General features: G+C 41.1%; 1 protein-coding gene across 1 annotated transcript in view; it reads left to right on the forward strand.

Annotated features, from left to right (window-relative positions):
* The window catches only part of KCMF1 (potassium channel modulatory factor 1), a 101359-nt gene that overhangs the window by 62893 nt on the left and 21260 nt on the right, over positions 1-17206 (forward strand). Inside the window, exons 2-3 of the mRNA XM_027772111.1 lie at positions 302-469; positions 6332-6471. Coding sequence (XP_027627912.1) covers positions 439-469; positions 6332-6471 — 171 coding nt within the window. The 5' untranslated portion in view covers positions 302-438. The remainder of the gene's footprint in view (positions 1-301; positions 470-6331; positions 6472-17206) is intronic.

Here is a 17206-nt window from a genome sequence, read left to right on the forward strand (position 1 = left end):
GTTTTATCAGATACCTGAAGTTATTTTTCATGAGGAATATATATTGGGTCGTCAGAAAAGTCATGGCACATTTTTGCATTAAAAAAAATAGAAAAATGTCATGACTTCTCTGATGACCCAATAAATCAGAGTAGTGACTCCATCAAACTGCTGGAAATTCCCGTATCATTTTACTGTGTCCTTTCTAGCCATTTTGGAGATGATGTATGGAGCTAAATGAGCACCTTAAACATTTGTTTAAAAAAAAAAAATGGAGAGAGGCTGTTATAGTTGCTAATTAAAGATATTTCTTTTTTCACAGGTGTCAGCTGTGATGCATGTTTAAAAGGAAACTTTCGAGGTCGAAGATATAAGTGTTTAATTTGCTACGATTACGATCTTTGTGCATCTTGTTATGAAAGTGGTGCAACGACAACAAGGCATACAACTGACCACCCAATGCAGTGCATATTAACAAGGGTAGATTTTGGTAAGTAAGCAATTCAGATTTTAATGGATTTACACTTCGAATTTGTGCAATGTGTGTGAAGTAAAGACAAAATTTTAAGATTGTCCCCAAAGTATACATGAGGCCCCAAATTCATTAAAACTAAAGGTGAATCTTTTATACTCTAATTCTGTCTTTTAATCTTAGTTTATTTGTTCATGAAAACCGTTCTGAATTATAGGCAGCTGACCAGGTGTGTAAAGAAGGCATAATGTTGGGGCCAGCAGGGGGCATGGTGGTTAAAGGTGCTAGACTCCCACATGGCTGACTGCTATTCGCGTCCCAGACCTGGTGGCTTGCTCTCTCTCTCTTTTCTTCCCTCTGACTCTCTCTGGTCAAAATTGAAAACTAATGATAAAAAATAAATAATTCTTTTTAAAAACTGGGTAGGGGCCAGCAGGTGGCAGGATGATTGAGGCACTGGACTCCCATATGGCTAACCATGGTTCAAGTCCTGAACCTGGCGGCTTGCTTTCTCACTCTCCCTTTCTCTCTGTCTCTCTCTGGTCAAAATGGAAGAATAATGGCAATAAATAAAATTTAATATAAATAAATCTTTTAAAAAAATGTATAATGCCAAACCACCTGTTCTTGCTAAATAGCACATACATACTAGGTCTTCCTCTAATTCTTTTTTTTTTTTTTTAAGAATTGTTTTATTTTTACTTTACTTATTTTAATTTGACCAAGAGAGATAGAGTGAGAAAGAGACAGAAACAGAGAGAGAGAGTGAGAAAGCAAGCCACCAGGTCCGGAACTTGAACCTCAGTCAGCCATGTGGGTATCCAGCGCCCTTAAGCACCATGTCACCTGACGGCCCCTTGCTCTAATTCTTAGAGAGCACATTGTTTCTACAGTGGACTAGAGAACAATACCCATCTATGAGAAAAGCTATATATATATATATATATGGTTTTTAAGGTAATTATTTAATTGTGTTCATCATCATTATTTTAATTTGCTATAGGACATACACACTCACCAGAGAAAGAGAGAGTGAGAAAGCAAGCTTCCAGCTCCAGGACATAACCTGTGATCAGCCTTGTGGGAGTTCAGTGCCCTAACCACCACACCCCCTACTGGCCCACACTCTATATATATCTTATGCTGTTATTTCTTATCTAGCCAGTGGTTGTTATTATCTGATTATAGCCATCCTAGTGGATGTAAAAGTAGTATCCAGTGATTTTGATTTGCATTTTTCCGATAACCAGTGATATTCAGTATCTCTTTTTGTGCTTATTGGTCATTTATATAACTACTTTGAAGAACTGTCCATTCATATCCTTTGCCGTTACGTTATGTTATGTTTTGTTTTGTTTTTGCTTTAGGGTACGTATAATTGTTGGAGAGACAAAGAGAAAGTGAGAAATCACCCCCCAGGTGGGATGGCCATGCTGCAATCCCACCTCCACCACTCCTCTCAGGATTTTGGCATATGTACATACACACTGTTGTGAATTTCAAGCTGTTGGGTCCAGGACTTGAACAGTAGTCGGCCATGTGGGAGTCTATCACCTTAACCACCACACCACTTGTTGGAATCCTTTTGCCCATTTTTTAATTAATGCATCTTTATTATTGAATCGTTATAGTTTTTCCCCTTTCAATTTTCTATTATAGGGTATGCACACTCACCAGAGCAAGAGAGAAAATGAGAAATTATCCTCGCCCCCAGAGTGGACAGCCACACTGTAATCCCCTTTCCATTCTCTTCTTGGGATTTTGGGGATGCGCATAAATGCACCCATTGTATTGTTTAAGCTGCCCAATCTGGGAGGGACTTGAACTGTGCAGTGGGCCATATGAGATCCAGCCATCTTAAACTCCATGCCACCTACTGAACTAATTATTCTTTATATTTTCTATATACAGGTCCTTATCAGGTCAGTGATTTCTAAAACTTTTCCATTATTTTGTGGTTCGTCTTTTCACTTTCTTGATGACATGCTTTGAAGCACAAAAGTTAATATTGACAATTTCCAGTTTATATTTTTTGTGTGCTTTTTTTTTTTCTTTTTTGAGAAGTTTTTGCTATAGGGCACATGTGCTCGCCTGAAAGACAGAGACGGAGAGACAGAAAGTGAGAAATCACCCCCCAGGGGGGATGATCACACCACAATCCCTTCTCCTCCTCCATTCTCCTCTCAGGATCTTGGGCATGCATGCACACGTGCCCGGCATGAGTTTAAGTCACCGGGTCCGGGACTTGAACCTCAGTCGACTACATGGGAGTTCAGCAACATAGCCATTACGCTAACTGCTGGTCCTTGTATATGTGCTTTTGATAGCATATACCAAAAATCATTGCCTAATATAAGATGTGGAAGATTTGAACCTATGTGTTCTTTTCTTTTTTTTTTTTTTGAGAGTTTTTTTTGCTATAGGGCGTGTGCGCTCGCCAAACAGACAGAGAGAGACATAGAGACAGAAAGCGAGAAATCACCCCCCAGAGGGGATGGTCACGCCGCAATCCCTTCTCCATTCTCCTCTCGGGATCTTAGGCACGCACGCACACGCACCCGGTGTGAGTTTTAAGCCACCGGGTCCGGGACGCGAACCGCAGTCGACTACGTGGGAGTCCAGCGATATAGCCATTACACTAACTGCTGTGAACCTATGTGTTCTAAGAGGGGTTTTTTGGATAGGTTTTTGCTATAGAGCGGGTGCGCTCGCCAGACAGACAGAGACAGAGAAACAGAAAGCAGAAATCACCCCCCAGGGGGGATGGCCATGCTGCAATCCCTTCTCCTCCATTCTCCTCTCAGGATCTTGGGCACACATGCACACGTGCCTGGTGTGAGTTTTAAGCCACCGGGTCCGGGACGCAAACTGTAGTCGACTACATGGGAGTCCAGATAGCCGTTAGGCTAACTGCTGGTCCCAATTTTTGTAGTTTTTTAAAAAATTTTGAAATCGAGGGGACCAGCAGGTGGTGTAGTAGATAAGGTGCTGGAAACTCCCACATGGCCGACCGCGGTTCGAGTACCAGGCATGGTGGCTTGCCTTCTCACTTTTTCTCTCTCTCTCTCTTTGTATGTGTGTGTGTATATCTCTGGTAAAATTAAAATAAATAAATGAATAAATAAATAATAATAAATTTTTTTTTTGAAATCAAGACCAGTAGATAGCATAATGGTTACATCAATGAACTCCCACATAGTCAACTGTGGTTCGAGTCCTGTGCATGATGACTTAAAACTCACGCCAGGCATGTGTGCGTGCATGCCTGAGATCCTGAGAGGAAAATGGAAAAGAGGGGTTTGCAGCGTGGCCATCTCCCCAGGGAGGGGGTGGTGAGTCCTTGCTCTGTGTCTCACTCTTTCTCTCTGTCTTGCTGGAAAGCACAAGTGTCCTATGGCAAAAATATTTTTAAAAATAAATAAATAAATAAAAGGCAAACTAATTTACAGAGTCATCACACCCCTTATCCAGATTCCTCCATTGAATGTGTTTTGAAGTATTTTATTCCTTTTTCTGTTGTATATGGGACCTTGAAAATTTTTTGAGTTGTTTACTTAAAAAATCAAGCAGTTGATTTTTTTCTATATAAATCTTGTATCCTACAAGGTTGCCAAGCTTGTTTATTAGTTCTAATAGTTTTTTAGTGGATTTCTTGGGACTTTCTATATACAAGGTCGTATCATCTGCAAATAGAGTTCTTTTTTTTAAATTTTATTCATTTATTTTATTTTACTTTATTTTATTTTGAATTTGACCAGAGAGAGACAGAGAGAAGGAAAGTGAGAAAGCAAGCTGCCAGGTCAGGACTCGAACCATGGTCAGCCATGTGGGATTCCAGCTGCCTTAATCACCATGCCACCTGCTGGCCCCCAAAGAGAGTTCATTTTACTTCTTCATTTCCATCTGGATGCCTCTCATTTACGCTGGTTAGATCTTCCAGTAAAGTACTGACTAGAAATGGCAAGACTGGACACCCCTGTCTAGTTTCTGATCTTAGGAGGAAAGCATGCAGTCTTTTACCAGTAAGTATGATGTGGCTGTAGTTTTCTAATGCCTTTTACCAGGTAAGGGTGTTCTATTCTTTTTAATATACTTATCTTCAAATCTACCTGGCAAGTTTTACAGACATACTAAATGGCCAGTATATACATAGTGAGTAAAAACTTTGAAAGTCGTATAATACATCTCCCTAAAAAATGAACATGTGCAAACCTATTGTGTAATGAACATTTTCTCCTCTTCCTTTTTTTTTGGGGGAGGGGGAGGTTTACCATAGGGCAAGTGCGAGAGAGACAGTAAGAAGAGACTGTGAACTCACCCCCTGGTGGGGGTAGCCATTCTGAGTTTCAAACTGCCAGGTCCAGGACTTGAACCACCTTCAGCCATGTCGGAGTTTAGCATCTTAACCACCATACCACCTGCTGGACTTCCTTTTTGTAATGAAAGCAATTATGTGCTGTTAAGTTGATATTTGTTTTATATATATATTTTTTAAATCAAATAGTTCTTCATAGTGAAACAGCATGGTAATACTGAATATACTTTCAATTTTATTTTGTTTGTGTTGCCGAGGGAGTCACACAAAAGCCTTCTTCCCTGAGATGTACTTATGAAGTCAGATTCCCATAGGCTCTGTTTAGTTCTTCAGTAACCCAGTGGGCAGAGTGCAAGGAGTCTCCTAAAAGTTCATGGCAAATGCATATTATGGAAAAACTATGCGTGAATTTCACTTTAATTCCAGTTTCTATGAACTTTTTGAAGCCCGGTGTGTGTTGTGGTATTATCCCACTCAGGTTAGCATCTGTAAGAACTCAATGTCTAGAGTCTTCCCTGCTCTGAGATGGTATATTCTATAGACATAGCTGCATGTGGGACTGGAGTATGGATCAAGGGCATCTGTTCTTTCTGACCACTCATGTCCCATATATGATACAGCCTGCTGGTTCTTCCTGTTGATATCAGTGTTGCCACATTATGTGCATAGATAAGGAAAAAATAAGTCACAATAAAATTAGAATCAGATGTGGAATGAGCCATGTTTCGAAATTAAATGAAGGAAGTGTGGGGAGTTGTTTGCTTTGCTTTCTCTTAAGACCATAATAGCTATGATGGGACTGGCAGGTGGCATAGTGGTTGAGGTGCTGGAATCTCACATGGCAGACCATGGTTTGAGCTCCAGTTGCAGACCTGGTGGTTTCCTTTCTCACTTTTCCTGGTCAAATTAAAAAAATAATGATGGGGCTGGCAGGTGGCATGGTGGTTAAGGGTGTTGTACTCCCACATGACCGACTGCTGTTTGAGTCCTGGACCTGGCAGCTTGCTTTCTCACTCTCCCTCTCTCTCTCCTCCTCCTCTCTGATCAAATTTTAAAAATAAAAAGAGAGAAAGATAAATAAAAATAATTATTTAAAAAAATAATAATAGGGGCCGGCAAGTGGTGTGGTGGTTAAAAGCACTGGATTCCCACATGGCTGACACAGTTTGAGTCCCAGATCTGGCGACCTGCTTTGTTGCTTTCTCTGTCTCTGTCTCTGGTCAAATTAAAAAATAATAATAATAACAGCAAATGGAATTAAATAAACAAACAATTCTTTTAAAAAATGATGATGAATAAAATTAAATAAAATAATAATTAAAAAAATAAAAAGACCATAAGAACTATCTGAGAAAGAGGCTTTGGATGAGCACCGTGGAGTAGTTCTTGTGGGGATAAGGAGGATAAAATGTAAACTGAAAGGTTATCTAACTACCCTCAACATAGTCAAGTTACTGATGGACACTTCAGGTGTGCGTGCCTGTTTGTAAATTGTTGGACCATGTGATTACAGTTTTATGTATTAAAAATAACTATTCCTCAGTGCATTCCACTTTATTTTTTAGATTTGTACTATGGCGGGGAAGCTTTCTCTGTAGAGCAGCCACAGTCTTTTACTTGTCCCTATTGTGGAAAAATGGGCTATACGGAGACATCTCTTCAAGAACATGTTACTTCTGAACACGCAGAAACATCAACAGAAGTGGTAAGCAAAGCACCCTTGTGTCTATAGAGTGATGCTGTAAAGTACATTATTACTAACGTTAATGAAGCCAGTCACTCATCTGCCTCCTCGCAGTTCTCATACCGTTTGCATAATACTTACTACAACTGTCTTTTAACAGCAGATTTTTACCCGTCCTAGGAGGCTGTATTTGGCATTTGCATAAGATAATACCCCATTTGTCCACACTGGCCATTCTTGCCCTGTGGCTAAAAGCACTATATGGAATCTTGACCAAATTAAAGAGAACCCTTCATTCAATGCATTCTGAAAAAAAGTTCAAAGGGGCAGCGTGCAATGCATCTTTTTTGAGAATATTCTTGCCTTGGTACCTACCTAATTTACATTCTTTCTTTTTTTTTTGTTGGAGGTTTTTGCTACTGGATGCGTACACTCGCCAGAAAGAGAAAGAAAGTGAGAAATTGTCCCCCCAGGTAGGTGGCCACGCCGCAATCCCTTCTCTTCCATTCTCCTTTCAGGATCTTGGGCACGTGCACGCACATGCCTGGTGTGAGTTTAAGCCACCGGGTCCAGGACTTGAACTGTGCTCAACTACATGGGAGTCCAGCGACGTAGGCATTACGCCATCTGCTGGTCCCCTAGTTTATGTTTTTAAAGGAGCTTTTATAAGGAAATTTAAAAATCTTTGGTCCTGTATTAAGCAGTAATCTATTGCCATATCATATCATTGACTTGACTTTATTTATATCAGATCAAAGCTCTGAGGTCTTTAGTTGTTCTCCTACCCTAATCTTTTCCAGTGGCTAACCACCAAAACCCCAGAATATACACAAAGTCTTACCTTGAAAGCTTTTTGTATTTTTTACTTGACATTTGAGTCAGCATGCATCCAAATTCAGGAAATGAGAAGGTACATCCCAAAGAGCCTCTCCTGCACCTCTCTGCCATTTGTAATAATAGGTAAAGTGAAGGCAGGTCTGGGACTTAGACATTGAATTTGGGCAGAAGCAATTGCATATTGTTTCAACTAATGTTGCAACATTGTTTCAACTACTAAGCCCAAATTGTACTCAAAACCAATTAACTGAAACCCTGACACATAAAATAGCTCAAGGACATATATATAGCTAGGAAGCTAGTAAGAGGTAGAGGCAGAAGAGGCAGACGCAGGTGTTTGAGATCAGCCATCTTCTCTGGGTTCTCATCTCTATAACTTCCCTACAGCTCTACAGTCATGAGTAATACACGCTCACTTTCATTCCCATTGATACTGCTAATTGGACGCTTGTTACAAGATTTATCGTTTAAGCAATTGGTAAATTTGTGTGTGTGTGTGTGTGTGCATTTATAGTCCTCCAGGCAAATCTTACTCTCTAACAGCTCATAATGCTCACATCTTGCACCTGGGGCGTCTCAGAGTGCTGTGGTCACATTTTATTACTGCTCTTAGTTCATTCTTTCTGTTCTCCCTCATGGTATAGCCCCAGATCCTACTAGAAAGAATCCTGACTCAGTCACATCTCTATCTTGGTTCTGTGGAAAACTTGCAGTCTTTTTTTTTAATTATTATTATTTTATTTAATTTCCATTAAGTTTGGGTACTTTACATACAGTAAAGCAAATAGTTGTGGGGGAGGTTCCCTTACTGTAAATGAGATGTTCTTAGAGTTCTATTAGCCGGTGAGCTCAGATACAGTACTTTTACCACACCACTGGGCAGGACAGCCACACCATTTTCCATTTCCACAATGGAAGACTACAATGGAAACTTAAGTCCTTTCAGTGAACTTTTCAAAAAGTAAATTGTTTAGTCTTACTACTTCTTTTTTTTTTATTTTTATTTTTTATTTTTAATCGCCAAAGAGAAACAGAAGGACAGGTGGGAGTTTGGGAGAGAGCACCTCCCAGTGGGGTGCGATCATGCTGCAGTTCCCTCTCCTGTTTCTCCATCCTGTCAGAATCGTGGGCACACATGCACATGCCTGACACATTTTGCAAGGTGTGGGATCTGGGATTCAAACTGCGTGACCAGCCATGTGGGATCTGGCACTGGGACTGGTCAAATTCAGTCTTACAAGAATCAACCTCCAGGATGCTCGGCTCTATTTTTTCCCTAAGGGTAAATATTCAAAACTCGTTTGTATTTCTCTATACCTGGCACATTTTGAAAATTAAACACTCAGCATAAATTGTGTTCAGTTACGTGGCTTCATTGAATTCCCAAACTTTTGCTACATAGCCCAAAGCAGTGGCCATCCTGTTTTTTCAGTGTGGTTTTTGTGAAAATTTAGGAATTTCTCCAGCCTCATTAGCCTTTAGTTTTTGCATGAGGACTACACCTGTTTCCCCACCAATAACACCCCAAGATACCTTGAACTGAAAATGAAAAATAGACAAGAATTTTAGATATAAAGGTACAGGGATTTTTCTTATTTGCATCATGTGGGTCAGTCCCAAGAGCCAGGACTGGTATTCATCGGGGGCACTTGGGCAGGATTTCTGGACTGGTGTCCATTCTGGAGGATTTTTAATGTCTAGGTAATATTATCGCCTCATCCCCCCATGTTTTGCTGATTGAAACATTTTTAAATTAACTATTGTGTCGTCGGAAAAGTCATGACTCATTTTTACATAGAAAAATATGTCATGACTTTTCTGACGACCCAATAGTTCAGGAACAACTCAACATCACTTTGGGTGGAGGATTATATTCATACAACTGGCTTTATCTCCTTTTTTATTCCTGTTAAAAATATTTCTGGGACCAGCGGGTGGCATAGTGGTAAGGCGCCGGACTCCCATATGGCCAACTGTGGTTCAAGTCCCAGGCCCACTGGCTTGAAACTCATACCAGATGTTTGTGTTTGCATGCCCAAGATCCCAAGAGGAGAACAGAGAAGGGATTGCAGCATGGCCATCCTCCCAGAGGATGATTTCTCACTTTCTCTCTCTCTGGTGAGTGCACATGCCCTATGGCAAATAAAACTCTTAGAAAGGAAAAATTTTAGAGAGATTGTTAATATAGGGTGCATACACTCACTGAAGAGACAGAGAGACCAAAAGGGAGAAATCCCCCCCAGGGGAGATGGCCACACCTCAGCCCCTTCTCCTCCATTCTCCTCTTAGAATTTTGGCACACACGCACATGTGCCTGGTATGAGTTTCAAGTTGCCGGGTCCAGGATTCAAACTGGTCGGCTATGTGGGAGTCGAGTGATGTACCACTATGCCATATGCTGGTCTCAAGAATTTTTTTTTTTTAATACTCAATTTGCTATCTTGCTTTGCCTGTGTTACCAGCATTTGTCCTCTGGACCACAAATTTGTACATCCCTGTAGGACTTAAAGATTTGCCCTTCCAAACCAGCATCCCTTTGGAAGAATTAAGGGGCAAAAGGATATACCACAGCAAATATCACTATCGCTGCCAGTAAATGTTTATTCTGATACCTGACATAGTAAGAAAATTAATGAAGGATTTTTTTTTTTTTTCCAAGAGATTTTTGCTATAGGGTGTGTGTGCTCAACAGCGTGACCCAGACAGACAGAAGGCAAGAAATCCCCCCAGGGGAATTGGCCATGTTATGGTCTCTTCTCCTCTCGGTTTTTTTGGCAAGCATGCACATGCACCCGGTGTATTTTAAGCTGCCAGGTCCAGGACTCAAACCACACAGTTGGCTACAGGGGAGTCCAGTGATGTAATCATTACACCATCTCCTGGTCCCAGACTACGATTTTTTTAAGTCTGTTTATTTTCCCCATAAGTTTGGGAGAGAAATGTTATCTCCAGTAGGGTCCACCTCCAGCTTCAGCCAGCCTGAGATCATGGGCACACAGTTGTCCAGCATTCTCAAGAGAGGTCTGCAGGCAGGAACCCAGAACCTTTCCATGTGGGTCGGCCTCATGGAGTTTCATGGTTTACCACTGTTACCACTATCTGGCTCCAAGCATACATTTTTTAAAAATAATTATTTGTTGGGACCAGCAGTTAGCGTAATGGCTATGTTGCTGGACTCCCATGTAGTCGACCGCAATTCAAGTCCCAGACCCAGTGGCTTAAACTCACGCCGGGCGCATGTGCATGCTTGCCCAAGATCCCAAGAGGAGAATGGAGGAAAAGGGATTGCAGCATGGCCATCCCCCAGGGGGGTGATTTCTCGCTTGCTGTCTCTGTCTTTCTGGTGAGTGCACGTGCCCTATAGCAAAAACCTCCAAAAAAAAAAAATAGAATTTTTGTTTATTTACCTCCATTTGTTTTTATTATTTTTTAATTTGACCAGAAAGAGACAGAGAGAGAAGGGGAAAACACGAAGGCAAGCCCTACCAGCTTTGGGACTCAAACTGCAGTTGCCTATGTGGGAATCCAGAACCTTTAACCACCATGCCTCCTGCTGGCTCCTCCAAGGATAATTTTTTGAAGAAATTTTTGTAGCGTTTGTCTATACTTTCTGCCTCCTTTTTCAACTAGAAATTCTATTGCCAAATGTAAGCTCTCTCTTCCTTTTTAAAAATATCTGTTACTTTTTTCATATTTTTAAAATTTATTTTATTTGTAATAGAACATATGAGAGAGAGAAAAACCCTTCACAGGATTTGGTCACCCTGAGCGCCGCCTCCAGCAGTCCCAGCCTGTCGGATCTTGAGCACTCACATGTGTGTCTGGTGTGCTTCAGGCTGGCGAGGCTGGGGACTCAAGGCACAGTCACCCTGTGGGGATCCACCTTATCAGCAGTGCATTACTGCTGCACCTCAGAGCCAGCCCTCCTCTCTCTTAACTTAGAGCTAGCTGGTGGCAGGGTGGTTAAGGCAGCTAGATCCCGCAGGGCTGACTGTGCTATTGCTCCAGTGGCTTGAGAAACACATTGTGGGTGCAGTTGGCAGGTGGCGTAGTGGTTAAGGGCGCTGGACTTCCACATGGCTGACTGCAATTTGAGTCCCCTACCTGACGACTTGCTTTCTCGCATTCTCTCTCTTCCTCTGTCCCTCTCTGGCCAAATTAAAATAAATAAAGAAATGAAAAAAACCACACTGGGCACATATGTATGTGTACCCAGAATACCAAGGGGAGGCTGGAGGAACAGGATTCTGGTGTGGCCACCTCCCCCACGGTGATACTTTCTCACTTTCTTTCTCCAGTGAGCACGCTTGCCCTATAGCAAAATTTAAAAAAACAAACAAAAAAAAAACAGGTGGTACTGTAACTGGACCTACATGGGAAAGGTCTTGTCCTGGGACCTCCCTGGGCATGCCAGCTGAGACTGGAGGTGGATGGGGCCAGGGAGGCTCTATTGAAGATGGCTGGCTTTTTCTCTCTTGCTCCCTCATGAAATAAATAAATAATAAATAACAACAACAAAAATTTGTTTTAAAAGTTTAACTTGGTACCAGCAGTTAGCATAATAGCTATGTCGCTGGACTCCCACGTAGTTGACCGCAGTTGTGTCCCAGCGGTGGCTTAAAATCACGCCGGGCGCGTGTGCGTAGTGCCCAAGATCCCGAGAAGAGAATGGGGGAGAAGGGATTGCGGTGTGGCCATACCCCCTGGAGGGTTATTTTTCGCTTTCTGTCTCTCTGTCTCTGTCTGGCGAGCGCATGCGCCCTATAGCGAAAAAAAACTCTCAAAGAAAAAAAGAGTTTAACTTATTACCTAAGAGGCTTTTAGGTTTTTGTGGTTTTGTTTGTTTGTTTGTTTTTAGAATTGTTTTTGTTTATTTATTTGTTTATAATTTAACCAAAAAGAGAGAGTGGGAAAGTGAGAAAACAAGCTGCCAGGTCTGGGACCTGAACCATGGTTGGCCACAAGGAAATCTAGCACCTTAATTACTTTATCACCTGCTGGCCCCAAGGCTTTTCATTTTGAGAGAGTGAATGAACCTTCAAAACCTGGAACCATGAAAATCCTCTAACAAAGAATGTGTAGTAAAGGTTAAAAGTGGTTTTTCTTTGTTTGTTTTTTAAATTTAGTATATTGGGCTAGCTGGTGGGGTGGTGGTTGAGGCACTAGATTTCAGATGATTCGCTCTGCGTTTCGAGTCCCAGTCCTAGCGGCCTGAAAAACATACTTGGTGAATGTGCGTGCATGTGTGCCCAGAATCCTGAGGAGAAGGGATTGTAGCATGGCTACTCCTCCTGGGGGACTGATTTCGTTCTTTCCTTTTTTCTGTCTCTCTAGCGAATGCATGTGCCTTATAGCAAAATCTTAAAAAAAAAAAAAAATCAGTGTGGTATGAATTGGATGTGATATTTAGCATCAGGAATTATGTATACACCAAATATGATAAGCAGTGTGATTTTTGGATTGCAGCACAAGTTTTTGTTTTTTTCCCGTGGATGAAAAAAATGGCTTATCTGGACAGATTCAGGTATTTTTGGCAGAACCTCACTGTGTCGTAATCCTCTTGCCCCAGCCAAAATAGCTAGAATTATAGGCGTGCACAACCTTGATCAGTGAAGGACATGTTTGTTTTTTTAAAAGAATTACTTTATTTAATTTTATTCATTGTCATTATTTTATTTTACTTTTTTAAAACTTTATTTATTTGTTTGTTCTTTATTTTGACCAGAGAGGGACACAGAGAGAGAGAGAGAAGGGGAAAGTGAGAAAGCAAAACACCAGGTCCGAGACTCGAACCACAGTTGGCCATGTGGGAGTCCAGCATCCTTAACCACCACACCACCTGCCAGCCCCTGTATTTTACTTTTTTAAAGAATTCTTTTATTATTTAACTTTATTTATTTATTTTAATTTGACCAGAAAGGGAACCGAGTGAGAGTAAGTGAGTGAGAGAAAGAGAGAAAGCAAACCACCAGATCCAGGACTCAAACTGTGGTCAGCCGTGTGGGAGTATAGTCATCTTAACCACCATGCTACCTGCTGGCCGCGGGGCATGTTTTTTAAAACCTTCACAGTTAAGAAATTTGGTAGGTTGACCAACTGGCTTGATTTTGGTTGTGGAAAGAATTGACAGGGAAGTAGCATAGTATGTATTAGGTCATCGGGGACTTAACACATATTTATGTTTTTCTATGCAAAAATGTGTCATAACTTTCCCAGTGACCCTACAGTTAGCAAAATCCATTAAACTAGGAGTAAAAGTGAGCAATAGAGGTCAAACAGGATTGTGAATATGAAGCATCCATTGAAGAAATACCAGGATTGTAGGACCAGCAGATGGAGTAATGGTTACATCGCTCAACTCCCATGTAGTTGTCCACTAGTTGAGTCCTCAACCCAGGCACGTAAGCGTGGTGTCTAAAATCCAGAGAGGAGAATGCAGGAGAAGGGATTGTAGCGTGGCCATCCTCTGGGGATGGTAGGAGGGGGCAGTGATTTCTGTCTCTCCAGAGTGCCCATGCCCTATAGCAAACAACTCTCATACAGACATGGTGGGAAATCTTTTCTTTGCACTTGCATCTGTTTTCGTATGTAAAAGGACATTAAGAGGGGCTCCTCTGAAATTTTTTTTTTTAATTTACATTTGAGCTACCATGTACTGTGGCTAATTAGAAAACCTTCAGGGTTTTGTTTTTGTCCCCAGTTTTTAAAAAATATTCATAAGGAAATAGACTATTTCACTATATTTGTGACTGGGGTCATTTTTAAGAGAGATTTTTGCTATAGGGTGTATACGCTCACCAGATGGAAAGCGAGAAATCACCGCTGGAGGGTTGGCAACACTGTAGTAACTTCTCCTCCATTCTCCTCTTTGGGATCTTGGGTACGCGCAAGTGCACATACACACGCCCATCATGAGGTTTAAGCCACCAGGTCCAGGACTTGAACCACAGTCGACTATGTGCAGGTATCCACATTGCTACTGCTCAGCTGCGTTTAGGTAGCGAGACTGTAGATCAGAATACAATACTTTTATTTACCATTTGTGCATTTCAGTGCTTTTTATTCAAAGCATTCTCTATTTCTTTAAAGAATTATTTTATTAATTCATTTTTTCTAGGATGCTTTTTATGACCTTGAGAAAAGGAGCACACAAAGTTATATCCTGGTCCTTGTCTAATTTAAACCCATTATAAATAATGCAAACCCATGAGACTGAGTAGAGTTCACTGCCGATTCTTCATGAAATTGTTGCTACTTTGGGGACTGCCTCCCTGCTCTTGTCCCCTCCCACTTTCAACTTCAGTGGATGCCATGAAACAGAAAGAGGTTTCATTTCTTTCTCTTTCATTTCTTTTTCTTTCTCCAAGTCTGTAAGTAAAACATACAGCGGGTCTTCAAAAAGTATGGGAATGCATATTATGAAAAAACTGTTGATGGATTTTAAAAAAATGTTTGCACCAAAATAAACTTATGCTTTAATTCTATTTTTTCAGTAACTTTTTGAAGTACTCTTGCATAGCTACCCATGGGTAAATAGAAAAAGTAGAAGTTAGGATGTTTCTCATCTAGCTTAAGCAGGACAAAGAAATGGATCATTCTGATTCCTTTGGAACTAAATTAAATTGTTTCCAATTTTATGGAACATCAGTATAGACGCATATAATTTAAACTTCTATATGAGTAACATGTTTAAAACCAAAACTGAATCATTTCTTAGGACTTCTAAGTCACTTACAAAAACAAAAGGAAATTTAAAGCTTTTAATATGTTACAAAAGCTTCCTAACATTCTAAATGCTCCTTAAGAAGTAGGTGGTGGTTCTAATGTCAGAATTAAAATAGGAAAATGGAGCCTAGGGGTTGTGGTGCAACTGTAATGCAAGTGCCCTCCAAGGCTGGAAACCATGCAGTGACTGTGGGTTTGGATCCCCAGGTTGGCTTGTAAACACACCAGTCTTGAGGGTGTCAGGATCCTTAGGAGCTGGGGAGCATTGGGGAAAGGGGATTGGAGTGTGACAAGACCCTATTAAGTATCCCTCTCTCTCTCACCAGCTACTATTCTCTCTCTCTCTCTCTCTCTCTCTCTCACACACACACACACACACACACACACACACAATCATTTTAAAAAATGGGAATATGGAACTGCAGGAAAGTAAATATGAAGTAACTCATACTTTATTATAAATTAATTTTTGTGCTTTATTGTAGCAACAGAAAATTATATTATAATCTAGTTGTTATTAACCAAAATAGGTAGGCAAGGTGCAAGTAAGCAAAAGGAGGCCAAGGAATTTATTGCCAGTGTAGCATAGACTTTTCTCTAGTGCTTTCTGTGTGCTCTCGAAGCAGTGGACCAAAAATCCTGACATTGTCATTGACCTGGCAATGGCAAGCTCTGTAGAATGTCACCTTCCCTTTTCTTTTTTTTAATGGTATGAGCATTTAAACATAACAAAAACCGTATAATAAGATGTTTTGTGTCTTGGTTTTAGAATCTGATGGCTCTTTTTTGGTCACCACTCTTCTGTGGGAGAAGGTCTGTTAACTTCCCCACTTAAATGACTTTGCAGAGAATCTGCATTACAGAACAAGCCTGGGGGGTGGCTGGGATGGAATTTTCAAGTAGCCCCTCAAAAGGAGTAAGGAGATGAATTGTATCCCATGTTGAAAACATAATGAAGAACAGATGCCATTTTTTAAAAAGAGACTTTAATGGTGGCAGTAACTATGCTTATGTCTTGATCATTTTTTAACCCGGGGTATTGATTGCAAATTTGAGTTTCAGTAAATACTTAATGCATTAATCTGTGGTGACAAAATTATAGAGTAAACAAATTTAGCCAGTCAAAACTTTAACTTTACCAACTCATCTGGACTTCATAGTGTTCTTTAACTGGAAACAGGAGTGTATCGTAGTTTAAAGAGTAGTATGAAGGGGCCTGCTCGTATGCTGGTGGCTATGATAGCGTGTCCCATATGGCCAACTGCATGATTTGAGTCCTAGACCTGATGGCCTTAGAAACACGCTGCATGCATGTGTGCACATGCCCAAAATCCTGAATGGGAGCAGGGATGGAGAAGCATGACCATTCCCGTGGGGGGTACTTTCTCCTCTCATTCTGTCATCTTTGGCAAGCGCATACAAGCTCTAGTATACACACACGAGAATAACATGATGAAAATTATGCTTATTATAGTTAGTGAAGTTAACTTTTTAAAACTTTTTTCCATAGGATGCATTCACTCTCCAGAAAGGGACACAGAGAGGGAAAGTGAGAAAGCATCCTTCCCAGGGGGGTGGGCATGCACGCATGCAAACCTGGTGTGTTTGTCAAGCTGCTGGGTCTGGGATTCAAACCACTCAGTAGGCCATTTGGGAGATAGTTGCTTTAACCTCCACACTAACTGCTGGCCCAATAAAGGTTAACCCCTTTTCGTCTGTGTGTGTGTGTGTAAGTTAAAATACACTTGAGTGTGTGTGTTTGTGTCTGTGTGTAAGTTAAAATACACTCCCGAGAGGTGGGAGCAGGCCTGAGCAGGGAGAGTGGCTCTAAAGACCACATTCTGTGAGGTTTATAATTTTTTTCATTGAGGTCATATTGGACGATCATTGGCTGGGCCCACTGATTCATTGCACTGGTTATATCAAATATGATTTAATCAGCCAGACATCTTCTCTGGAAATCTCCTGCCTGTATTACATTGGGCTGGGAATGTTCAGCTCCAGAGGCAGATTCCCCCTTTCCTGCTTCCATTTGCTAGCTTTCTCTTGCCTCCCCTGAGAGGGATGATCCCTATAAATCTTTTTGGGAAGTTGAAGGTGGGTATCTGTCTTCTGTAACTGCTTCATGCTGGAAAGGGGCATTGGTCCTACTACCCATTGGGGATCATGGAACTCTCACCGTATCTGAGCTAGG

Source organism: Tupaia chinensis, unplaced genomic scaffold (assembly GCF_000334495.1).
Source record: "Tupaia chinensis unplaced genomic scaffold, TupChi_1.0 Scaffold000253_1, whole genome shotgun sequence".
Classification (NCBI taxonomy): Eukaryota; Metazoa; Chordata; class Mammalia; order Scandentia; family Tupaiidae; genus Tupaia; species Tupaia belangeri.